Here is a 26,556-nt window from a genome sequence, read left to right on the forward strand (position 1 = left end):
ACTCACAGATTTCCCTTACATGTTTACCCTCTGTATCCGGACCCTCCAGGCACTAGTCCAGCCACAGTCAACGCTCCTCAGGACTCCTCCGTGCCCTCTGACCTCCTCCAGAGCACCATCCAGACCTTAAAGGAAGCAGCAGAGGAGCAGGAGGTGCGGCTGAAGGAGCTGACAGCCGGTCTGGAGGAGGCAGGGAGGAGACAGGCCACGCTGCAGCAGGAAAAAGAGGAGGCGCGGGCCGAGAACGCTGAGCTGTTGCAGAACTACACTCGGCTGCAGACGTCTGTCGCGGAGCTCCAGACGCGTGTCCAGGAGCAGGAGGGGAAAGCCCGGAATAAGACCCAGCTAGACCAGGAGATACAGGGGCTGAGGAAAGCTCTCGAAGGTACAGTCTCAGTATTGATTTTTTTTTTATTGAACCTTTATGTTAACAGGGAAGACATATTGTGAGACCTAGGTCTCTTTTCCAAATGCGTCCTGTATAATACAATATAAAATACACATTATACACAAAGTATAGTGAGGGGAAAACTGAAATTCACATTTTCCATTCAGTTACTGACTGAATTGAAATGGAATTGATTCCATCCCTTTAGTGGGTTTTAGTTATTTGTCAAAAGCTCAGGTTAACTCAAACTTTTTTTGGGGTCATCTTTTCAAGGTGCAGAGGAGGAGATCTCGAGGCTGAAGAGTCTTCAGGTGTGCATCCTGATCACGTACTGTATTTACAATGGTGTTGAAATATGTTGTTTCTTCACTGCTGTTATGGTTGTGTTGATTGTTGGAAACAGAGTGAACCAAAGATGGAGGTGGAACACGCAGACGTTCTAGAACTCAACACCATCATCGGGACGTTGAGGAAGGAGGAAGAATTGGTGAAACAAAAACTTAAAGTTTTATATGAGGTGATTTCAGCTTGCTTAATGGGTCCTAACGTTCCCATTGTTTTGCACGCCACAATGTTAATTCTTAAATAAACTCCCTTACATGACTTACAGAAAATGTGTGGGCAGAACTGAAAAAGCGTGTGCGAGCAAGGAGGCCTACAAACCTGACTCAGTTACACCAGCTCTGTCAGGAGGAATGGGCCAAAATTCACCCAACTTATTGTGGGAAGCTTGTGGAAGGCTACCCAAAACATTTGACCCAAGTTAAACATTTTAAAGGCAATGCTACCAAATACTAATTGAGTGTATGTAAACTTCTGACCCACTGGGAATGTGATGACAGAAATAAAAGCTGAAATAAATCATTCTCTCTACTATTATTCTGATATTTCACATTCTTAAAATAAAGTGGTAATCCTATCTGACCTACAGTGAGGGAAAAAAGTATTTGATCCCCTGCTGATTTTGTAAGTTTGCCCACTGACAAAGAAATGATCAGTCTATAATTTAAATGGTAGGTATATTTGAACAGTGAGAGACAGAATAACAACAAAATAATCCAGAAAAACCATGTCAAAAATGTAATAAATTGATTTGCATTTTAATGAGGGAAATAAGTATTTGACCCCCTCTCAATCAGAAAGATTTCTGGCTCCCAGGTGTCTTTTATACAGGTAACGAGCTGAGATTAGGAGCACACTCTTAAAAGGAGTGCTCCTTATCTCAGTTTGTTACCTGTATAAAAGACACCTGTACACAGAAGCAATCAATCAATCAGATTCCAAACTCTCCATCATGGCCAAGACCAAAGAGCTCTCCAAGGATGTCAGGGACAAGATTGTAGACCTACACAGGGCTGGAATGAGCTACAAGACCATCGCCAAGCAGCTTGGTGAGAAGGTGACAACAGTTGGTGCGATTATTCGCAAATGGAAGAAACACAAAAGAACTGTCAATCTCCCTCGGCCTGGGGCTCCATGCAAGATCTCACCTCGTTGAGTTGCAATGATCATGAGAATGGTGAGGAATCAGCCCAGAACTACACGGGAGGATCTTGTCAATGATCTCAAGGCAGCTGGGACCATAGTCACCAAGAAAACAATTGGTAACACACTACGCCGTGAAGGACTGAAATCCTGCAGCTCCCGCAAGGTCCCCTTGCTCAAGAAAGCACATATACAGGCCCTTCTGAAGTTTGCCAATGAACATCTGAATGATTCAGAGGAGAACTGGGTGAAAGTGTTGTGGTCAGATGAGACCAAAATCGAGCTCTTTGGCATCAACTCAACTCGCCGTGTTTGGAGGAGGAGGAATGCTGCCTATGACCCCAAGAACACCATCCCCACCGTCAAACATGGAGGTGGAAACATTATGCTTTGGGGGTGTTTTTCTGCTAAGGGGACAGGACAACTTCACTGCATCAAAGGGACGATGGACGGGGCAATGTACCGTCATATCTTGGGTGAGAACCTCCTTCCCTCAGCCAGGGCATTGAAAATAGGTTGTGGATGGGTATTCCAGCATGACAATGATCCAAAACACACGGCCAAGGCAACAAAGGAGTGGCTCAGGAAGAAGCACATTAAGGTCCTGGAGTGGCCTAGCCAGTCTCCAGACCTTAATCCCATAGAAAATCTGTGGAGGGAGCTGAAGGTTCGAGTTGCCAAACGTCAGCCTTGAAACCTTAATGACTTGGAGAAGATCTGCAAAGAGGAGTGGAACAAAATCCCTCCTGAGATCTGTGCAAACCTGGTGGCCAACTACAAGAAACGTCTGACCTCTGTGATTGCCAAGAAGGGTTTTGCCACCAAGTACTAAGTCATGTTTTGCAGAGGGGTCAAATACTTATTTCCCTCATTTAAAATGCAAATCAATTTATAACATTTTTGACATGCGTTTTTCTGGATTTTGTTGTTGTTATTCTGTCTCTCACTGTTCAAATAAATCTACCATTAAAATTATAGACTGATCATGTCTTTGTCAGTGGGCAAACTTACAAAATCAGCAGGGGATCAAATACTTTTTTCCCCCTCACTGTAAAACAGGGAATTTTTACTAGTATTAAATGTCAGGAATTGTGAAAAACTGAGTTTAAATGTATTTGGCGAAGGTGTATGTACACTTCCGACTTCAACTGTGCATATAACTAGAAACAAAGTGACATAGTAAACCGTTGTCTCAGAGAGGGTAAGAGATGGCCCTGAGAAGGATTTTCTACAATGGTGTTTGATTCAGTTGGATTATTTCATTATTGTGCACATTTTGTTATGTATTTCTTTTTTTAACTCCTCAGCTGACTCTACAGGAGAGACTTGCCAGTGCCGAGGGGAGAGTGGAGTCGGACAGCCTTGACGGAGGGGAGTCCTCGGAGCAGCTATCGGGGCTGAGGGCGGAGCTAGAGAAGAGCGAGCAGTCCTTGAGAGAGACCCAGGAGGAACGAGATACCCTCCTCAACGAGCTGGAAGAACTGGACAGACAGAACCAGGAGGCTACGCAGGTCGGGTTTGAACTCGTACAGACCACACTGGGTTTTTGAGAACATGTTGAAAATAGAAAGGGAAATGGTCATCTCATTTTGAATTTATTTAAAGACAAGGTTGCATGATCGGGTTATGGTTTTTCCACTCACATTTGTGTTATGCTATCAAACAAGTCAAAGGTCTATATTAGGTAGAGACACAGCAAAGTAACACTACCTAGACAAGGTTATTGACATGCTGTTATTGTTTTGTGTTGTCTCCACGTTACAGCATGTGATCTCAGTGAAGGAGCAGCTCTCCGTTCAGCTGAAGGAATCTGAGGCCGAGGTGGCCAGGCTGAAGTCAGAACTCAGTACCGCCACCGACCAGAGGGTGGCGCTGCAGCAAGAGCTGCAGGCCCAGCAGGAGAAACTGAGCCAGAGTGCCTTCACTCTCAACGACCTACACATGGGCAAGCAGGAGCTGGAGGGCACCGTTAAGGTGCTGAGAGACAAACTGGGACAGGCAACAGAGATGGGCAATGAGGCACGCAGGGAGACCCAGGAGCTCCAGAGAACATTACTGGAGAGGGAGGAGCAGCTGTCTGCTGCCCGGGCAGAGCTGTGTGAGGCTGGGGAGAGAGGGAGAGAATCCGGTGGGTCCAGAGAGCAACTGGAGAAGGAACTAGAGGAGCTCAGGAGAGAGCTGGCTGAGATGAGGAGCTCCCAGGAGAAGGTGATGTCAGAAGACTACGAGATGAAGATGAAGAACCAGAGGCTGAAGACAGAGGCTGAGCAGGCCCAGGGGAGGATAGAGGAGCTGGCCAGGCAGGTCAGGGAGGTCCAGGCCGCTCTCAGCAGGACGGTCCTGGAGAAAGACACCCGCATCGAGGCTCTGAAGCTGGAGAAGAGCCAGCTGGAAGGGGAGCTGGTTCAGGCAGAGAGGGGCCTCCAGGAGCAGACCAGGCAGTACCAGCAGACCGTCGAGGAGCTGACCGCTGCCCGCTCCATGGACGCCTCGGCACTGCAGGTCCGCTGTTTCATTAGTTTTACTGTTTAATCAATTTATTTATCTTCATTTTATTTGATATATTTTAAGGTATTTTATTGAACAGATAGAGAGGGAGAGGATGTCAGTGGGGAGGTACAGAGAGAGGTTGTGTCAAAGGGCAGTAGGCCAGATTCGAACCTATGCAGACATTGTAGGCGAGGGGTGTCAAACTCATTCCACGGAGGGCCTAGTGTCTGCAGGTTGTTGGTTTTTCCTTTCAATGAAGACCTAGACAACCAGGTGAGGGGAGTAATTTGTGACCTTCATCAATCAAGTACAAGGGAGGAGTGAAAACCCGCAGACACTCGGCCCTCCGTGGGATGAGTTTGACATGGGTTGTAGACAATGTGTGGCAGAGGCTGCTGCATCAGGCTAGGGCACTTAATATCTTCATTTATCTGTCTTCATTTCATATTTATCTTCATTTCATATTTTTCATTTGGTGAAATGAAAAAAATTACTTGTTTCAAAAAATTCAAAAAAATTAATAATGGGAAAGTGGTGCGTGCAAATTTATTCCCCCCCTTTGCTATGAAGCACCTAAATAAGATCTGGTGCAACCAATTACCTTCAGAAGTCGCATAATTAGTTAAATAAAGTCCACCTGTTCTGAATGGCCCCAGAGTCTGAAACACCACTAAGCAAGGGGCACCACCAAGCAAGCGGCACCATGAAGACCAAGGAGCTCTCCAAACAGGTCCGGGACAAAGTTGTGGAGAAGTACAGATCAGGGTTGGGTTGTAAAAAAATATCAGTAACTTTGAACATCCCACGGAGCACCATTAAATCCATTATTAAAAAATGGAAAGAATATGGTACCACAACAAACCTGCCAAGAGAGGGCCGCCCACCAAAACTCACAGACCAATAAGCAAACACGTTTGGTGTTCGCCAAAAGCCATGTGGGAGACTCCCCAAACATATGGAAGAGAAGGTGCTCTGGTCAGATGAGCATGGTGATGGCAGCATCATGCTGTGGGGATGTTTTTCATCGGCAGGGACTGGGAAACAGGTCAGAATTGTGATCGATGGCGCTAAATACAGGGAAATTCTTGAGGGAAACCTATTCCAGTCTTCCAGTGATTTGAGACTGGGACGGAGGTTCACCTTCCAGCAGGTCAATGACCCTAAGCATACTGCTAAAGCAACACTCGAGTGGTTTAAGGGGAAACATTTAAATGTCTTGGAATGGCCTAGTCAAAGCCCAGACCTCAATCCAATTGAGAATATGTGGTATGACTTAAAGATTGCTGTACACCTTCATATCTATCTTCATTTCATATTTATTTATCTTCATTTCATATTTATTTGTATTCATTTCATATTAATCTTCATTTCATATTTGTCTTCATTTCATATTTGTCTTCATTTCATATTTGTCTTCATTTCATATTTGTCTTCATTTCATATTTGTCTAGAAAGTTGTTTTTATCTTTCTCACTTTCATCATTATTTAAATTAATTCATTAAGCGTTGACTTTGAACCACATTTTTTGTTGAAAGTGCTATATAAAAAACTTTGATTTGATTACTTGCAGACGGAGCACGAGAGGACGGTGAGGCTGAACCAGGAGAAGGATCTGGAGATCTCCCAGCTGAGGAGAGACGTGGAGCAGATGGCCTCCGACCACCGAGACACCAACGAGATGCTGTCCATCACCGTGGCCGGACAGAAACAGCTGACCGACCTCCTCCAGGTCAGCTGACCTACCATAGAGTTAGATAGAGGACTCATCTGTTGTGTTATAATGGGTATATCAATGAGTCCTCTATCTGACTCTGTGACAGACCTTTCTGACATATTTTATGAAATTATAGCACTTATCCAGCCTAGTTTGCTTGTAAATATCCTTTGCAATCTGTTGTTTTGGATTGTATAATTTTGGTTGTACGTATTGTGTTTGCCGCAAAAGGAATTACCTCATTAAGTACATTAAAGGGGCAATCTGCAGTTTAAAACAACAACAAAGTGGTCACCCCGCCACCTTTTTTGGGGGTATTAGGGATGGATATGGCTGAAGAAATGTAACGACTCTCAAATTCATAGACGGCTATGGATACAAGGACTGACCATGAGATCAAAATGATACATTTAACCATGGTTTGGAGATATACAGTGTTTGTTTACAATTACGTTGTTTACAAACAATGGAGTAGAACGTCTGCAGTCTGATTGGCTACGACAGTTGAACTAAGCTCATGACACATTTATAAGTTATATATATATTTTTTTATAATCAATGACTATATATCATTAATTTAAAAGTCCCAAAATGTATGTAGCAATCGCTAGATTGCGCATTTTAAATTTTTCTGATTCTAAATGTGAATCTCCAGGAGAAGGACTCCTTCATGGAGAGCCTGAGGTCTAGCATGGCCGCCACCCAGAGGGAGATGGAGGCCGTGGTCCAGGCAGCCACAGAGGAGGCTGGGGCCCTGAGGGCAGCTCTGGAGGAGAAGGACAAGCAGCTGGGAGGCATGAAGGAAGACAAGAGCCACCTGAAGGTACGTCGACAGTATGAATGACGTGGGGTAACGTGCAATGGATCTATTATGCTATGCGTTTTGGGTTTATTTGGATAGTGACAAGTACACATTGACACATGTTGAGTGTGGAATGTACAGTGTCTGTTTTGTATACAGCAGTACTGTGTGTCTAAGATACTTTTCCCCTCGGGAAATTAAACTTAAACCTCACCGCCACTCTTACAAATCTCACTGACTGAACCACCCGTCCTGCCATTACTGAACCACCCGTCCTGCCATTACTGAACCACCCGTCCTGCCATTACTGAACCACCCGGCCTGCCATGATTGTCCATCTTAACCATTTAATTATTTATTTTAGTTTTTTTTAATTGCATTGTTGTTCCCCCCCCCCTCCCGCTTTAAAGTACTTTGATATTATTAATTTATGTAATGAAAAGTAAAATATAAAATCAAAGTTTAATACATTCTTATCATCCTATCAGGAGGAGATTGACCGCCTCAGGGACCAGCAGAGCAGACCCCAGCACCCCGGCCTGGCCGAGCCACGCACCCTGGACATCATCACAGGTAAATATACAGTGCATTCGGAAAGTATTCAGACCCCTTCACTTTTTCCTCATTTTGTTACGTTACAGCCTTATTCTAAAATGGATTACAAGTCGTCGTCGTCGTCCCCCCCATCAATCTACACACAATACCCCATAATGACAAAGCAAAAACAGGTTTTTAGGAAATTTAGCAAATGCAAATGTGTAAATAAAACTTGCAGGAAATATCACATTTACATAAAGTGTGCTTAGGGTCGTTGTCCTGTTGGAAGGTGAACCTTCGCCCCCAGTCTGAGGTCCTGAGCGCTCTGGAGCAGGTTTTCATCAAGGATCTCTCTGTACGTTGCTCCGTTCATCTTTGCCTCGATCCTGACTAGTCTCCCCAGTCCCTGCCGCTGAAAAACATCCCCACAGCATGATGCTGCCACCACCATGCTTCACCGTAGGGATGGTGCCAGGTTTTCTCCAGACGTGACGCTTGGCATTCAGGCCAAAGAGTTTAATCTTGGTTTCATCAGACCAGAGAATCTTGCTTCTCATGGTCTGAGAGTCCTTTGGGTGCCTTTTGGCAAACTCCAAGCGGGCTGTCATGTGCCTTTTACTGAGGAGTGGCTTCCGTCTGGCCACTCTACCATAAAGGCCTGATTGGTGGAGTGCTGCAGAGATGGTTGTCCTTCTGGAAGGTTCTCCCATCTCCACAGAGGAACTCAGGAGCTCTATCAGTGACCATCGGGTTCTTGGTCACCTCCCCGACCAAAGCCCTTCTCCCCTGATTGCTCAGTTTGGTCGGGCGGCCAGCTCTAGGAAGAGTCTTGGGGGTTCCAGACTTCTTCCATTTAAGAATGATGGAGGCCACTGTGTTCTTGGGGACCTTCAATGCTGCAGACATTTTGTGGTACCCTTCCCCAGATCTGTGCCTCGACACACTGTCTTGGAGCTCTACGGACAATTTATTCGACCTCATGGCTTGGTTTTTGCTCTGACAACTGTGGGACCTTATATAGACAGGTGTGTGCCTTTCCAAATCATGTCCAATCAATTGAATTTACTACAGGTGGACTCCAATCAAGTTGTAGAAACATCTCAAGGATGATCAGAACTAAGAACCGATATAGCCCCTGGTTCTCCTCAGACTTGACTGCCCTTGACCAGCACAAAAACATCCTGTGGCGTACAGCATTAGCATCAAATAGCCCCCGCGATATGCAACTTTTCAGGGAAGTTAGGAACCAATATACACAAGCAGTCAGGAAAGCAAAGGCTAACTTTTTCAAACAGAAATTTGCATCCTGTAGCACTAACTCCAAAAAGTTTTGGGACACTGTAAAGTCCATGGAGAATAAGAGCACTTCCTCCCAGTTGCCCACTGCACTGAGGCTAGGAAACACTATCACCACCGATAAATCTACAATAATCGAGAATTTCAACAAGCATTTTGCTACAGCTGGCCATGCTTTCCATCTGGCTACCACTAACCCGGCCACCAACTCTGCACCCTCTGCTGCAACTTGCCCATGCTCCCCCCGCTTCTCCTTCACACAAATTCAGACAGCTGATGTTTTGAAAGCGCTGCAAAATCTGGACCCTTACAAATCAGCTGGGCTAGACAATCTGGACCCTTTCTTTCTAAAACTAGCCACCGAAATTGTCGCAACCCCTATTACTAGTCTGTTCAACCTCTCTTTCATAACGTCTGAGATCCCCAGAGATTGGAAAGCTGCCGCGGTCATCCCCCTCTTCAAAGGGGGTGACACTCTAGATCCAAACTGCTACAGACCTATATCCATCCTGCCCTGCCTTTCGAAAGTATTTGAAAGCCAAGTTAACAAACAGATCACCGACCATTTCGAATACCACCGTACCTTCTCCGCTATGCAATCCGGTTTCCGAGCTGGTCATGGGTGCACTTCAGCCACGCTCAAGGTCCTAAACGATATTATAACCGCGATTGATAATAGACAGTACTGTGCAGCCGTCTTCATCGACCTGGCCAAGGCTTTCGACTCTGTCAACCACCGCATTCTTATTGGCAGACTAAATAGCCTTGGTTTCTCAAATGACTGCCTCGCCTGGTTCACCAACTACTTCTCAGATAGAGTTCAGTGTGTCAAATCGGAGGGCCTGTTGTCTGGACCTATGGCAGTCTCTATGGGGGTGCCACAGGGTTCAATTCTTGGGCCGACACTTTTCTCCGTGTATATCAATGATGTCGCTCTTGCTGCTGGTGACTCTCAGATCCACCTCTACGCAGACGACACCATTTTGTATACATCTGGCCCTTCATTGGACACTGTGTTAACAAACCTCCAAACGAGCTTCAATGCCATACAACAATCCTTCAGTAGCCTCCAACTGCTCTTAAACACTAGTAAAACTAAATGCATGCTTTTCAATCGAACGCTGCTGGCACCCGCCCACCCGACTAGAATCACCACTCTCGACGGGTCTGACCTAGAGTATGTGGACAACTACAAATACCTAGGTGTCTGGTTAGACTGTAAACTCAACTTCCAGACTCCCATAAAGAATCTCCAATCCAAAGTTAAATCTAGAATCGGCTTCCTATTTCGCAAAAAAGCCTCCTTCACTCATGCTGCCAAACATGCCCTCGTAAAACTGACTATCCTACCGATCCTTGACTTCGGCGATGTCATTTACAAAATAGCCTCCAACACTCTACTCAGCAAATTGGATGTAGTCTATCACAGTGCCATCCGTTTTGTCTCCAAAGCCCCATACACTACCCACCACTGTGACCTGTACGCTCTTGTTGGCTGGTCCTCACTACATGTTCATCGTCAAACCCACTGGCACCAGGCCATCTATAAATCACTGCTAGGCAAATCCCCGCCTTATCTTAGCTCATTGGTCACCATAGCAGCACCCACCCGTAGTCTGCGCTCCAGCAGGTATATCTCACTGGTCATTCCCAAAGCCAACACCTCCTTTGGCCGCCATTCCTTCCAGTTCTCTGCTGCCAATGACTGGAACGAATTGCAAAAATCTCTGAAGCTGGAGACTCTTATCTCCCTCAATAACTTTAAGCATCAGTTGTCAGAGCACCTTACCGATCACTGCACCTGTACACAGCCCATCTGAAATTAGCCCACCCAACTACCTCATCCCTATATTGTTATTTATTTTGCTCTTTTGCACCCCAGTATCTCTATTTGCACATAATCTCTTGCACATCTAGCATTCCAGTGTTAATACTATTGTAATTATTCTGCACTATAGCCTATTTATTGCCTTACCTCCATAACTTGCTACATTTGCACACACTGTATATATATTTTCTGTTGTATTTTTGACTTTATGTTTTTTACCCCATATGTAACTCTGTGTTGTTTTTATTGCACTGCTTTGCTTTATCTTGGCCAGGTCGCAGTTGTAAATGAGAACCTGTTCTCAACTGGCTTACCTGGTTAAATAAAGGTGAAATAAAAAAATAAAAAATAAAAATCATTGGAAACAGGATGCACCTGAGCTCAATTTCAAGTCTCATAGCAAAGGGTCTGAATACTTATGTAAATTAGGTATTTCGGTTTTTTATTTTTTATACATTTGCTGAAGTTTCTAAAAACCTGTTTTTGCTTTGTCATTATGGGGTATTGTGTGTAGATTGATGAGGGAAAAACATTACTTTTATCCATTTTAGAAGAAGGCTGTAACGTAACACAATGTGGAAAAAGTCAAGGGGTCTGAATACTTTCCGAATGCACTGTAATTTGCTATCTGCTGTTGTTTTTAAATATGTGATTTCGTCTGTATGTATTGTCAGGGCTCCAGACTAACATTTTCCCCTTGTGGCACCGGTGACACTAACTTTTTCAGTTGGTGGCATCAGCCCATTTGACTGTTTTAATAAATTCATGGTTTTATCCGTCGCAAAAAAATAGGACGTTTTTGATTGAGGTGACCAGGTAGCCTGTTCAGCTCACACCAGTGCGACCAATTTTTATAAAAATGGTAACTCGCACAAAGGGTCGCGAAATGCGAATTTAAAAAGGTTGCAGTCTGGAGCCCTGATTGTATTGAGAGTGCTGCAAAAGGAATTACCTCATCGAGGACAGTCACATTCAGAAAATGTGAATCACAGAACTGGAGACTGAGATCAGCCAGCTGAAGAGCTCCAGAGACGGGCTGGGGGAGGAGGTGCAGGCCCTGAGGAGGAGAATGGAGGAGCAGCGGGATCGCCTCCTCTCCTCCCAGCAGTCTGTCCAGGCGCAGCAGAATGAGTTGGATCAGGCCCATCAACGCCACGAGCAGAGCAGAGAGAACTACGATAGGCTGATCCACGCCAAGGACGAGGAGATTGGGCGCCTGCAGCAGGAAGTAGATCACCTCGGCCACACCCGCTCCTCCCAGGAACAGGAAGTGGTCATCCTCCAACAGGAAGACAAGACCCAGTCGTCTCTGAATAACGGAGAGAACTGCAACGAGAAACATGACCTGTCAAAGGTGGAGATAGACCGTCTGGTGAAGGTATTTCCTGCATTTTATTATTTATTATTATAAGAATCTACTAAATAATCTGACGTCTGTTAAATGACAAAAATGTGAATATACATTTAATGACATCATCCATCTCACTTGGCTTAAGCTGCGGTGGCCTTCTTGCTAATACATCTGATCTGAATCTGAATCTGAAGGGCATCAAGGAGAAGGAGACGGAGATCAGCCAGCTGAATGAGAAGAACCTGAACCTGACCAGACAGTTGGACCAGCTGGCGGTCTCCAGAGAGGAGATTGGGAAACTCTCCCAGATGGTCCTGCAGAAGGTATGTATTTTAAAAGGGCAATATGCAGTTCAAACAACTGTTTTGGTAAAAAAAAAAGCTGAACGATGGGGCTGGAGAAATGTAAAATCTCTCTAAATTCATAGACTGACCTATGGATGCAAGGACTGACCATCCATGATATCAGATGTGTAGTTGAACCATGTTTTTGAGGCTATGTAACGTCGTCTTATTGAAATATACCATTTTTTTTTCTCTCAAGGACCTGGAGATCCAGGCGCTGCACGCTAGAGTCTCCCTGGGGGGAGGAGGCCACAGCCAGGACATGATGTTTCTTCAGCAACAGCTGCAGGCCTATGCTGTTGAGAGAGAGCAGGTCAGAATCACAATCAGAATCAACTTTATTCGCCAAGTAGACTACATTTATAGTACCAGTCAAAAGTTTGGACACACCTACTCATTCCAGGGTTTTTCTATATTTTTTAAAAACTATTTTCTACATTGGCTATTTGAAGAATCTCAAATATAAAATGTATTTTGATTTGTTTAACACTTTGTTGGTTACTATGTGATTCCATATGTGTTATTTCATAGTTTTGATGTCTTCACTATTATTCTACAATGTAGAAAATAAAGAAAAACCCTTGAATGAGTAGGTGTGTCCAAACATTTGACTGGTAGTGTACAGTTGAAGTCGGAAGTTTACATACACTTAGGTTGGAGTCATTAAAATTCGTTTTTCAACCACTCCACAAGTGTCTTGTTAACAAACTATAGTTTTGGCAAGTCGGTTAGGACATCTACTTTGTGCATGACACAAGTAATCTTTCCAACAATTCTTTACAGACAGATTATTTCACTTATAATTCACTGTATCATAATTCCAGTGGGTCAGAAGTTTACATACACTAAGTTGACTGTGCCTTTAAACAGCTTGGAAAATTCCAGAAAATGATGTCATGGCTTTAGAAGCTTCTAATAAGCTAATTGACATCATTTGTGTCAATTGGAGGAGTACCTGTTGATGTATTTCAAGGCCTACCTTCAAACTCAGTGCCTCTTTGCTTGACATCATGGGAAAATCAAAAGAAATCAGCCAAGACCTCAGAAAGAAATTGTAGACCTCCACAAGTCTGGTTCATCCTTGGGAGCAATTTCCAAACGCCTGAAGGTACCACGTTCATCTATACAAACAATAGTATGCAAGTATAAACACCATGGGACCACGCAGCCATCATACCGCTCAGGAAGGAGACTCATTCTGTCTCCTAGAGATGAACGTACTTTGGTGCGAAAAGTGCAAATCAATCCCAGAACAACAGCAAAGGACCATGTGAAGATGCTGGAGGAAACAGGTACAAAAGTATCTATATCCACAGTAAAACAAGTCTTATATCGACATAACCTGAAAGGCCGCTCAGCAAGGAAGAAGCCACTGCTCCAAAACCACCATAAAAATGCCAGACTACGGTTTGCAACTGCACATTGGGACAAAGATCGTACTTTTTGGAGAAATGTCCTCTGGTCTGATTAAACAAAAATAGAACTGTTTGGCCATAATGACCATCGTTATGTTTGGAGGAAAAAGGGGGAGCTTGCAAGCCGAAGAACCCCATCCCAACCGTGAAGCACGGGGGTGGCAGCATCATGCTGTGGGGATGCTTTGCTGCAGGAGGGACTGGTGCACTTCACAAAATAGATGGCATCATGAGGAAGGAAAATTATGTGGATATATTGAAGCAACATCTCAAGACATCAGTCAGGATGTTAAAGCTTGGTCGCAAATGGGTCTTCCAAATGGACAATGACCCCAAGCATACTTCCAAAGTTGTGGCAAAATGGCTTAAGGACAACAAAGTCAAGGAATTGGAGTGGCCATCACAAAGCCCTGACCTCAATCCTATAGAAAATGTGTGGGCAGAACTGAAAAAGCGTGTGCGAGCAAGGAGACCTACAAGCCTGACTCAGTTACACCAGCTCTGTCAGGAGGAATGGGCCAAAATTCACCCAACTTATTGTGGAAAACTTGTGGAAGGCTACCCGAAACGTTTGACCCAAGTTAAACAATTTAAAGGCAATGCTACCAAATACTAATTGAGTGTATGTAAACTTCTGACCCACTGGGAATGTGATGAAAGAAATAAAAGCTAAAATAAATAATTCTCTCTACTATTATTCTGACATTTCACATTCTTAAAATAAAGTGGTGATCCTAACTGCCCCAAGACAGGGAATTTTTACTAGGATTAAATGTCAGGAATTGTGAAAAACTGAGTTTAAATGTATTTGGCTAAAGTGTATGTAAACTTCCGACTTCAACTGTAGATGTAGTAATAGTCTACATACAGTATATAGTATAGATGTAGTAGTCTACATACAATATATAGTATATATGTAGTAGTCTACATACAGTATATAGTATAGATGTAGTAGTAATAGTCTACATACAGTATATAGTATAGATGTAGTAGTCTACATACAGTATATAGTATAGATGTAGTAGTCTACATACAGTATATAGTATAGATGTAGTAGTAATAGTCTACATACAGTATATAGTATATATGTAGTAGTCTACATACAGTATATAGTATATATGTAGTAGTCTACATACAGTATATAGTATAGATGTAGTAGTCTACATACAGTATATAATATAGATGTAGTAGTCTACATACAGTATATAGTATAGATGTAGTAGTCTACATACAGTATATAGTATAGATGTAGTAGTCTACATACAGTATATAGTATATATGTAGTATTAGTCTACATACAGTATATAGTATAGATGTAGTATTAGTCTACATACAGTATATAGTATAGATGTAGTAGTCTACATACAGTATATAATATAGATGTAGTAGTCTACATACAGTATATAGTATAGATGTAGTAGTCTACATACAGTATATAATATAGATGTAGTAGTAATAGTCTACATACAGTATATAGTATAGATGTAGTAGTCTACATACAGTATATAGTATATATGTAGTAATAGTCTACATACAGTATATAATATACAGTGGGGAAAAAAAGTATTTAGTCAGCCACCAATTGTGCAAGTTCTCCCACTTAAAAAGATGAGAGAGGCCTGTAATTTTCATCATAGGTACACGTCAACTATGACAGACAAAATGAGAAAAAAAAATCCAGAAAATCACATTGTAGGATTTTTAATGAATTTATTGGCATATGATGGTGGAAAATAAGTATTTGGTCAATAACAAAAGTTTCTCAATACTTTGTTATATACCCTTTGTTGGCAATGACACAGGTCAAACATTTTCTGTAAGTCTTCACAAGGTTTTCACACACTGTTGCTGGTATTTTGGCCCATTCCTCCATGCAGATCTCCTCTAGAGCAGTGATGTTTTGGGGCTGTCGCTGGGCAACACAGACTTTCAACTCCCTCCAAAGATTTTCTATGGGGTTGAGATCTGGAGACTGGCTAGGCCACTCCAGGACCTTGAAATGCTTCTTACGAAGCCACTCCTTCGTTGCCCGGGCGGTGTGTTTGGGATCATTGTCATGCTGAAAGACCCAGCCACGTTTCATCTTCAATGCCCTTGCTGATGGAAGGAGGGTTTCACTCAAAATCTCACGATACATGGCCCCATTCATTCTTTCGTTTACACGGATCAGTCGTCCTGGTCCCTTTGCAGAAAAACAGCCCCAAAGCATGATGTTTCCAACCCTATGCTTCACAGTAGGTATGGTGTTCTTTGGATGCAACTCAGCATTCTTTGTCCTCCAAACATGACGAGTTGAGTTTTTACCAAAAAGTTATATTTTGGTTTCATCTGACCATATGACATTCTCCCAATCCTCTTCTGGATCATCCAAATGCACTTCAGACGGGCCTGGACATGTACTGGCTTAAGCAGGGGGACACGTCTCGCACTGCAGGATTTGAGTCCCTGGCGGCGTAGTGTGTTACTGATGGTTGGCTTTGTTACTTTGGTCCCAGCTCTCTGCAGGTCATTCACTAGGTCCCCCCGTGTGGTTCTGGGATTTTTGCTCACCGTTCTTGTGATCATTTTGACCCCACGTGGTGAGATCTTGCGTGGAGCCCCAGATCGAGGGAGATTATCAGTGGTCTTGTATGTCTTCCATTTCCTAATAATTGCTCCCACAGTTGATTTCTTCAAACCAAGCTGCTTACCTATTGCAGATTCAGTCTTCCCAGCCTGGTGCAGGTCTACAATTTTGTTTTTGGTGTCCTTTGACAGCTCTTTGGTCTTGGCCATTGTGAAGTTTGGAGTGTGACTGTTTGAGGTTGTGGACAGGTGTCTTTTATACTGATAACAAGTTCAAACAGGTGCCATTAATACAGGTAACGAGTGGAGGACAGAGGAGCCTCTTAAAGAAGAAGTTACAGGTCTGTGAGAGCCAGAAATCTTGCTTGTTTGTAGGTGACCAAATACTTATTTTCCACCATAATTTGCAAATAAATTCATTAAAAACCCTACAATGGGATTTTCTGGATTTTTTTTCCTCCATTTGTCTGTCATAGTTGACGTGTACCTATGATGAAAATTACAGGCCTCTCTCATCTTTTTAAGTGGGAGAACTTGCACAATTGGTGGCTGACTAAATACTTTTTTTCCCCACTGTAGATGTAGTAGTCTACATACAGTATATAGTATAGATGTAGTAGTCTACATACAGTATATAGTATATATGTAGTATTAGTCTACATACAGTATATAGTATAGATGTAGTATTAGTCTACATACAGTATATAGTATAGATGTAGTAGTCTACATACAGTATATAATATAGATGTAGTAGTCTACATACAGTATATAGTATAGATGTAGTAGTCTACATACAGTATATAATATAGATGTAGTAGTAATAGTCTACATACAGTATATAGTATATATGTAGTAGTCTACATACAGTATATAATATAGATGTAGTAGTCTACATACAGTATGTAGTATATATGTAGTAGTCTACATACAGTATATAATATAGATGTAGTAGTAATAGTCTACATACAGTATATAATATAGATGTAGTAGTCTACATACAGTATATAGTATAGATGTAGTAGTCTACATACAGTATATAGTATATATGTAGTAGTCTACATACAGTATATAATATAGATGTAGTAGTCTACATACAGTATATAATATAGATGTAGTAGTCTACATACAGTATATAGTATAGATGTAGTAGTCTACATACAGTATATAGTATATGTAGTATTAGTCTACATACAGTATATAGTATATATGTAGTAGTCTACATACAGTATATAATATAGATGTAGTAGTCTACATACAGTATATAGTATAGATGTAGTAGTCTACATACAGTATATAGTATAGAGTCAAATGTATGTAGACTTTTAAAGTAAAATGTATTATTATTATTATTATTATTATGAATGTAGGTGTTGGCGGTGCTGAATGAGAAGACACGGGAGAACAGTCAGCTGAGATCAGACTACCACCGCATCATGGACATCGTAGCAGGGAAGGAGGCTGTGCTCCTCAAGGTCCAGCAGGAGAACCAGCGGCTGTCCACCATGTCAGACCCCTCAGGCAGCCAGGAGATGTTCAGAGAGACCATCCAGAACCTGTCCCGGATCATCAGGTGTAGTTGTGTTGTAATATTTGGTGGCCAAAAAGACAGTAGCTCTGTTGGTAGAGCAAGGCGCTTGCAACAGGATAGTGGGTTTGATTCCCGGGACCATCCATACGTAAAGTATGTATGCGTGCATGACTAACTGTAAGTTCATTTGGATAAAAGTGTCCGATAAATGATATATATTGTTGTGTTTTGGTGCCATCATGCCCCTTTTTCTAGTGTACTGTTCTCTACTTGGTAATAGCATGTATCTATTTGCTGTGTTATGCTTTTCTAGTGTAAATAATAATAATAATAATAATAATAAGACATTTAGCAGACGCTTTTATCCAAAGCGACATACAGTCATGTGCGCATACATTTTTACGTCCCGGGGATCGAACCCACTACCCTGGCGTTACAAGCGCCATGCTCTACCAATTGAGCTACAGATGATCATTGAGTATCTCGAAAGGTGCAAATACAATTTCTTCTTCTTCTTCTTCTTCATCTTCATCTTCATCATCATCATCATCAGAGAGAAGGACATTGAGATCGACGCGCTGACCCAGAAGTGCCATACCCTGGTCTCGGTACTGCAGGCAGGAGACTCCGGAGGAGTCAGCTCCAACCAGTTTGAAGAGCTGCTACAGGAGAGGGACACCTTGAAACAGCAGGTAAGATAAGATATTAGCATTACACTGAAACAGCAGGTAAGATAAGATATTAGCATTACACTGAAACAGCAGGTAAGATAAGATATTAGCATTACACTGAAACAGCAGGTAAGATAAGATATTAGCATTACACTGAAACAGCAGGTAAGATAAGATATTAGCATTACACTGAAACAGCAGGTAAGATAAGATATTAGCATTACACTGAAACAGCAGGTAAGATAAGATATTAGCATTACACTGAAACAGCAGGTAAGATAAGATATTAGCATTACACTGAAACAGCAGGTAAGATAAGATATTAGCATTACACTGAAACAGCAGGTAAGATAAGATATTAGCATTACACTGAAACAGCAGGTAAGATAAGATATTAGCATTACACTGAAACAGCAGGTAAGATAAGATATTAGCATTACACTGAAACAGCAGGTAAGATAAGATATTAGCATTACACTGAAACAGCAGGTAAGATAAGATATTAGCATTACACTGAAACAGCAGGTAAGATAAGATATTAGCATTACACTGAAACAGCAGGTAAGATAAGATATTAGCATTACACTGAAACAGCAGGTAAGATAAGATATTAGCATTTTATTGTCTGTTTTTACAGAACTATGCCTTGTGTCATAAAACCTTACAAGGACATAAAAAATGATTCACATCACAGATGAGGAATCACTGTTTATAGTGCAATTCCGTGCATAAAGGTGGGTCTAATTTAGCTGTGGTCTAATGTATATATTGTAATGTATCCAGGTGAAGAAGATGGAGGAGTGGAAGATGCAGGTGATCACCACGGTAAAGAACATGCAGCATGAATCAGCCCAGCTGGTAGAGGAACTCCACAAGTTACAGGGACAGGTAACCAGAATAATATATTAGAATAATTAATGATTATATAACGTAATGATAATGAGTCTGCCCAGCAGTAATGACGTTGAGATAAAGTACTGACGTCCAATAAGCTATCCTCCTACTGGCCTGTCATAAAAGGTTTTTCGAACAAGTTACAGTTATGAACGGTAGCTTATTTCCTAAATATTCTAGCCTACAAAGGTGTTGTCCTGAAGTTGTTGTGGCTTTCAAAAAATACCAAGAATGAAACTCTATAGCCTTGGGATAGGCTATTCTCAATCACAGCTTTACGAGAGACAGAACAAACAATATCATTTATTTTTCTATTTTATGAGGGGAAATTAAAGAAATGATTATCCAGTTCTGAAGATGATAGAGTGCTTTTATCCAGCCCATGATGTAGCCTTATAACCTAGCTCACTACGGGAAGACGGCCTTATAACCTAGCTCACTACGGGAAGACAGCCTTATAACCTAGCTCACTACGGGAAGACAGCCTTATAACCTAGCTCACTACGGGAAGACGGCCTTATAACCTAGCTCACTACGGGAAGACGGCCTTATAACCTAGCTCACTACGGGAAGACGGCCTTATAACCTAGCTCACTACGGGAAGACGGCCTTATAACCTAGCTCACTACGGGAAGACGGCCTTATAACCTAGCTCACTACGGTAAGACAGCCTTATAACCTAGCTCACTACGGGAAGACGGCCTTATAACCTAGCTCACTACGGGAAGACGGCCTTATAACCTAGCTCACTACGGGAAGACGGCCTTATAACCTAGCTCACTACGGGAAGACAGCCTTATAACCTAGCTCACTACGGGAAGACGGCCTTATAACCTAGCTCACTACGGGAAGACAGCCTTATAACCTAGCTCACTACGGGAAGACGGCCTTATAACCTAGCTCACTACGGGAAGACAGCCTTATAACCTAGCTCACTACGTTAAGACGGCCTTATAACCTAGCTCACTACGGGAAGACGGCCTTATAACCTAGCTCACTACGGGAAGACAGCCTTATAACCTAGCTCACTACGGGAAGACAGCCTTATAACCTAGCTCACTACGGGAAGACGGCCTTATAACCTAGCTCACTACGGGAAGACGGCCTTATAACCTAGCTCACTACGGGAAGACGGCCTTATAACCTAGCTCACTACGGGAAGACGGCCTTATAACCTAGCTCACTACGGGAAGACGGCCTTATAACCTAGCTCACTACGGGAAGACGGCCTTATAACCTAGCTCACTACGGGAAGACAGCCTTATAACCTAGCTCACTACGGGAAGACGGCCTTATAACCCAGCTCACTACGGTAAGACGGCCTTATAACCTAGCTCACTACGGGAAGACGGCCTTATAACCTAGCTCACTACGGGAAGACGGCCTTATAACCTAGCTCACTACGGTAAGACGGCCTTATAACCTAGCTCACTACGGGAAGACGGCCTTATAACCTAGCTCACTACGGGAAGACGGCCTTATAACCTAGCTCACTACGGGAAGACGGCCTTATAACCTAGCTCACTACGGGAAGACGGCCTTATAACCTAGCTCACTACGGGAAGACGGCCTTATAACCTAGCTCACTACGGGAAGACAGCCTTATAACCTAGCTCACTACGGGAAGACGGCCTTATAACCTAGCTCACTACGGGAAGACGGCCTTATAACCTAGCTCACTACGGGAAGACAGCCTTATAACCTAGCTCACTACGGGAAGACAGCCTTATAACCTAGCTCACTACGGTAAGACGGCCTTATAACCTAGCTCACTACGGGAAGACGGCCTTATAACCTAGCTCACTACGGGAAGACGGCCTTATAACCTAGCTCACTACGGTAAGACGGCCTTATAACCTAGCTCACTACGGGAAGACAGCCTTATAACCTAGCTCACTACGGGAAGACAGCCTTATAACCTAGCTCACTACAGGAAGACGGCCTTATAACCTAGCTCACTACGGGAAGACGGCCTTATAACCTAGCTCACTACGGGAAGACGGCCTTATAACCTAGCTCACTACGGGAAGACGGCCTTATAACCTAGCTCACTACGGGAAGACGGCCTTATAACCTAGCTCACTACGGGAAGACAGCCTTATAACCTAGCTCACTACGGGAAGACAGCCTTATAACCTAGCTCACTACGGGAAGACGGCCTTATAACCTAGCTCACTACGGGAAGACGGCCTTATAACCTAGCTCACTACGGGAAGACGGCCTTATAACCTAGCTCACTACGGGAAGACGGCCTTATAACCTAGCTCACTACGGGAAGACGGCCTTATAACCTAGCTCACTACGGGAAGACAGCCTTATAACCTAGCTCACTACGGGAAGACAGCCTGTTCCTCATCAGTCGGCGACTGCTCCAACGTGCGTGCGCCGCAGACAGACAAACACCTGTTCTTCTCCTCCACCAGAAAGGATGTCTTTCACCAACATTATCTTTTGTCATGTTTTAGCTGAGTTTTCTGTTTAGTTTTTTTTGGGGGGGTTGGCCAATGGGGGTGATGGCATCGTATTATATCACAACCCAATGTGAAGTGTCCAGCCCGCTGGACCTACTAGTGATTGTCATTCCGAAGCCTTATTGGGATGAATAAGGGACTGTTTTTGCTCTAATCCTAGGTGGATGCAGACAACGACTGCACCTCCAATCTCTCCGTGGACTACAGCCGTCTGATCCACAGCTATGAGCAGAAGGAGAAGAAGCTGGGGAGTCTCAGTCATGAGCTAGCCAACGTCCAACAGACCATCAGCCAGCTGAGCAGCACTAAAGATGTCCTCCTGGGGAAACTGGACAGTGTGGCGCAGAGTCCTGAAGTCACCACGCTGTCTGCTGCCCAGCTTCCTGCTGCAGTAGAACCTCCCAGACACCAGGGGGCAGCACCACCTCCAGGGAACCAGGAAGGACTGAGACAGGAGCTGGAGTCTCTGAGAGCCCTCCTGTCTGAGAGGGAGACTATGATCAGGACCCTGCAAGAGAACAACCACCGCCTGTCTAACTCAGCCCAGGCGTCAGAGAGCGAGCAGCGCGGCCAGGCCGACGAGGCCAGACAGGTCAGAGAGAGACTGGACGCTCTGCAGCGCTCTGTCAGGGAGAAAGACCTGCTCATCAAGACTAAAGGAGATCAACTCAACCAGGTGTGTGTGTGTGTGTGTGTGTGTGTGTGTGTGTGAGGAAGGCACAGCGGGTGCGCTATTAAGACATGTAACTTAAAAAAAAAAAAAATCTTATTAAACAAAGCTTCAATTGCAACTGAATCAAGTGAGTAATGACCCCTTCATTAGAATGAGTACAACTGTCAATTCAGGTCAATTATGTCATAATGGGTTGTCGTGACGTGACTTTCATTAATATGATGACTGTTATTTATCGAATCAACTAACTATGTTTAATTGTTACTCTTATTAAATTAATCATGTAACAATTAACTCATTAGGATTTGGGGCACCACGGAATAAGTTGTTTATAGATTTATCATCTCCTGAATTAAACTCTAAAAGGTCTTTACCTATCAATATGTATAAAACAGTCAACGTTATCAGTCATTACCTCTTATCAGTCGTCATTCTGAACGGTCGTAGACTTCTTGGATCTGCACAAACCCCAGCTTTACTTATGATTCAACACTACACAAACTGGCTTAATTATTTATTTACTAGCTAACTAAATAAATAATAACACAGAATATATACATAATACATGAGAAAAAGTCCCTAGTGGACTAACAGCAGCATGACTGCTTGGTTATCAAAAGAGGGAGGGGTCAATAGGGAGAGACAAATTGAGAGAGTCTTATTGTTGAGACATTTGGAAGCCCTCAAAGTAATCGTAATACTTAGCACCCTAACCACCGCCCATTCGGAGTAAGAAACCAACGAATGTATTTACGTGTTTGCCGCTCGTCAACCTCAGTAGACCCAAGCCCTCTTGGGAAAGGATGGTTTTAGCTGGGTCTTCGCTCAGCTCACTTGTGAGGCTCTGATTGTCCACCAGAGGTCACAATGTCCTCCTTCTTTGTTCTGGCCCCGTGTAACTCAGTTGGTAGAGCATGGCGTTTGCAACGCAAGGGTTGTGGGTTCGATTTCCCACGGGGGGGGGGGGGGGCAGTATGAAAAATGTATGCACTCACTTAACTGTAAGTCGCTCTGGATAAGAGCGTCTGCTAAATGACTTAAAAATGTGAATGTAAATGTAGTGGAGTGTACGCAGAGCAGATATTCGGTGATTGTCTGAGATGGGATTTTCTCCTTCCCACCTCGTGTCTTTAGTCAAAGTTCTAGAACGCTTTACACGCCCAGCTGGCAACGTTCTGGTCTAGTGGGTTTATCATCTTCACCTCGTGTTGGGATTCAAAGTTCTAACCGTTTCAAACGTGTGGACTACCGTCTCCACGCTTTATGGTCTTTCTGGTCTAACCATTTTTAAGCCGTGTAGCCACAGCTCCACACCACTTTCTGGTCTAATGTAAATTTCGTTACCAAGGCTTTTTATGCACTCTGGTGAAAGGGGCGTTCCTACTTGCTGACACGGACTCTGAGCTCACTCGGAGGGGGGCATGTCTAGTCACCGTCGCATAGCTTATATGAAAACCTATGATCTCCTTAGAAAACTAAAATCACATTCCTATCTTAACAAAAATACTTTTGTAATTCTCCATATTGTATACACAACATATTGGATGTAAACTTGACAGATAAAATGTGTATACTTTCCAAATTACAGTATTATTGTTTTAACATTTTTAATGACATCACAAAATAATAAACAATATGACATGATTAGTCTTTAGATCCCCACTGGCCATTCCAAACATTCGGATGTTAGGAATATTGTTCCAGTGTTTACTTTTTGGACTTAAACGTTTTGGCGGCAAAAGTATTCTGGGGGACAAAGCACATTCCTTTCACCATACTAGAGGGCCAGAGATAGATTCTCCCCCTCTCTAATTTATGGCAGAGTGTTAAGGTGTCAAAACCAGCACAGCCCCCCCCCCCCTCCCATCTTCTGTGGGTAAGAGGGTCTGGTTGTTGTCAGCCATTTGCCAAAGCTGATCTTAGGCCTTTGAGCCTCAGCCAGGAGATTCATGACAGTGTGGACTGGCAGCCATTTTGAGTGTCCACATAGGTGCAAAACAGGACGTTCAAGCAGGCATTCAATCTGTGCATCTGTTCATTTCTCCAGGTGAGTGAGAGCCTGAGGAACCGTGAAAGCGACAACGAGGTGTTAAAACAGGCCGTGACCAACCTGAAGGAGCGAGCCCTTATCCTGGAGATGGATACCAGGAAGCTAAAGGTAGGTAGCCCAGCGGCTAAGGAGTTAAACCTGTAGCCGAAAGGTAGCCAGTTCGAATCCTGTGCTAAAAAAAAAAGGGGGAAATTGATCTGGCAACTGGAGGGCTGCTAAGTTCACATCCTAAATACATTTCTCTATCATTGGGTTCTTGAGCAAGGCCCTTAACCCCACAACATGCTCTCCATCCACCGGCTTCTGCACTGCAGGTTGACCCTGTGCTTGTCTCAAATGTATGTGTGCTGTCTGGAGGGAAGATACATTTCCGTTGTTGGCTGAAACCTGGACAATAAAGTTACTGTATTGTGTTGAAGGATGAGAACGAGGCTGTGGCCCAGCGGAGCAGGGAGAAGGAGTCAGAGTTCAGAGCCCTGCAGGAGACCAACATGCAGGTGTCCCTCCTCATGAGGGAGAAGGAGTTCGAGAGGAGCGCCATGTCGGAGAAGGCTGCCGCCATGGAGAAGATGCTCAAGGACAGAGAACAGGTTAGGATGTTTGTACTGTGCAACATCAGTTAATGTAAACTACTAACTAACTATTTTTCTGGGAATAATGATAATTTGAGACTTGTAATGCCATAACTCACATCCTTTATTTAGGAATAGATAACAGATCTAGTTGAGGAGGACAGAGAAATGCGATCACAGTAAAATAGGCTCTTAAATAGTTTAAATAAATTGAGAAACACTCGGTTGAATCTTTTCACAAACGGATCAAAATGGTTGTATTCTTTCCTGACCCTTCCATTGCTGTTTCACAAACAGATCAAAATGGTTGTATTCTTTCCTGACCCTTCCATTGCTGTTTCACAAACTGATAATTTGCATGACCCTGTAAAACAACACATTTCACTGCACCTATCCGGTGTATGTGACAATATTTATATTTTTTTACCTGACCGTTCCATTGCGGTGTCCCATTGCAACAGTCAGAAGGCCCGGGAAGCAGAACCAGCTGATTGATTGATTGATTTTATTTATATGTTTCCCAGGGCAACAGTCAAAAGTCTGGGGAGCTGAACCAACTCCTGAATGAGCTGAGGTCCATGCAGGAGAAAGCTGTGGCCTTCCAGCAGGAGAGGGACCAGGTCATGTTGGCGCTCAAACAGAAACAGATGGAGACCACAGCCGTACAGACAGAGGTAGGTTGGATGGACACACACCAGGGTTTCCCGTTAGGAAAATGGTGGCCCGTCCAGGGTTTCCCGTTAGGAAAATGGTGGCCCGTCCAGGGTTTCCCGTTAGGAAAATGGTGGCCCGTCCAGGGTTTCCCGTTAGGAAAATGGTTGGCCCGTCCAGGGTTTCCCGTTAGGAAAATGGTGGCCCGTCCAGGGTTTCCCGTTAGGAAAATGGTGGCCAGTCCAGGGTTTCCCGTTAGGAAAATGGTGGCCCGTCCAGGGTTTCCCGTTAGGAAAATGGTGGCCCGTCCAGGGTTTCCCGTTAGGAAAATGGTGGCCCGTCCAGGGTTTCCCGTTAGGAAAATGGTGGCCCGTCCAGGGTTCCCGTTAGGAAAATGTGGCGCCGGACATTTGACCGGCAGCATTTTAATTGACCGGACATTTGAGAAATTGACCAGACCCATATGCATTGTGGGCGTAACTTCCTTAGGGCGTCCACCCACGGTGCTCAGAATGACAGAAATCACATTTAGATTACGGTAATTCATTTTAACAGAACATGCAAGTCGAGGATGCAACGATGTGCGGTCCATCTTACCGAATTCTGACGTGCACTTTGAAGATGTTAGAATAACTGTCCACATTTACTTTTCCTCATGATAAATTCCTTATCAGATATATTTATCGACCGTATTCGGCAATCAAATATTATTTGTAGTGAAATGCTCTGTTAGAAAATATCCAACCCCAATGTGACCCCTCTCCCTGTGTCTGTCTTTCCCGGTGTCTCTCTCTCTCTCTCTCTCTCTCTCTCTCTCTCTCTCTCTCTCT

At 43.5% G+C, this 26,556-nt stretch overlaps 1 protein-coding gene across 1 annotated transcript; it reads left to right on the top strand.

Moving 5' to 3' along the window:
- On the top strand, positions 1 to 25,749 carry LOC311124589 (thyroid receptor-interacting protein 11-like; the record flags this gene model as incomplete). The annotated part of the gene is made up of 18 exons (XM_084198704.1): positions 1 to 385; positions 662 to 699; positions 792 to 905; positions 3,181 to 3,384; positions 3,638 to 4,375; positions 5,935 to 6,093; positions 6,734 to 6,901; positions 7,369 to 7,453; positions 11,534 to 11,919; positions 12,087 to 12,215; positions 12,436 to 12,549; positions 17,584 to 17,786; positions 18,298 to 18,436; positions 19,199 to 19,303; positions 21,941 to 22,456; positions 24,501 to 24,611; positions 24,923 to 25,093; positions 25,600 to 25,749. Coding segments are annotated over 18 exons (3,915 nt in total), but the record flags the coding sequence as incomplete, so codon positions are not given.
- Between the last annotated feature and the right edge of the window lie 807 nt (positions 25,750 to 26,556).

This window comes from Coregonus lavaretus (genome assembly GCF_964263955.1).
Source record: "Coregonus lavaretus genome assembly, contig: HAP1_SCAFFOLD_6766, whole genome shotgun sequence".
Classification (NCBI taxonomy): domain Eukaryota; kingdom Metazoa; phylum Chordata; class Actinopteri; order Salmoniformes; family Salmonidae; genus Coregonus; species Coregonus lavaretus.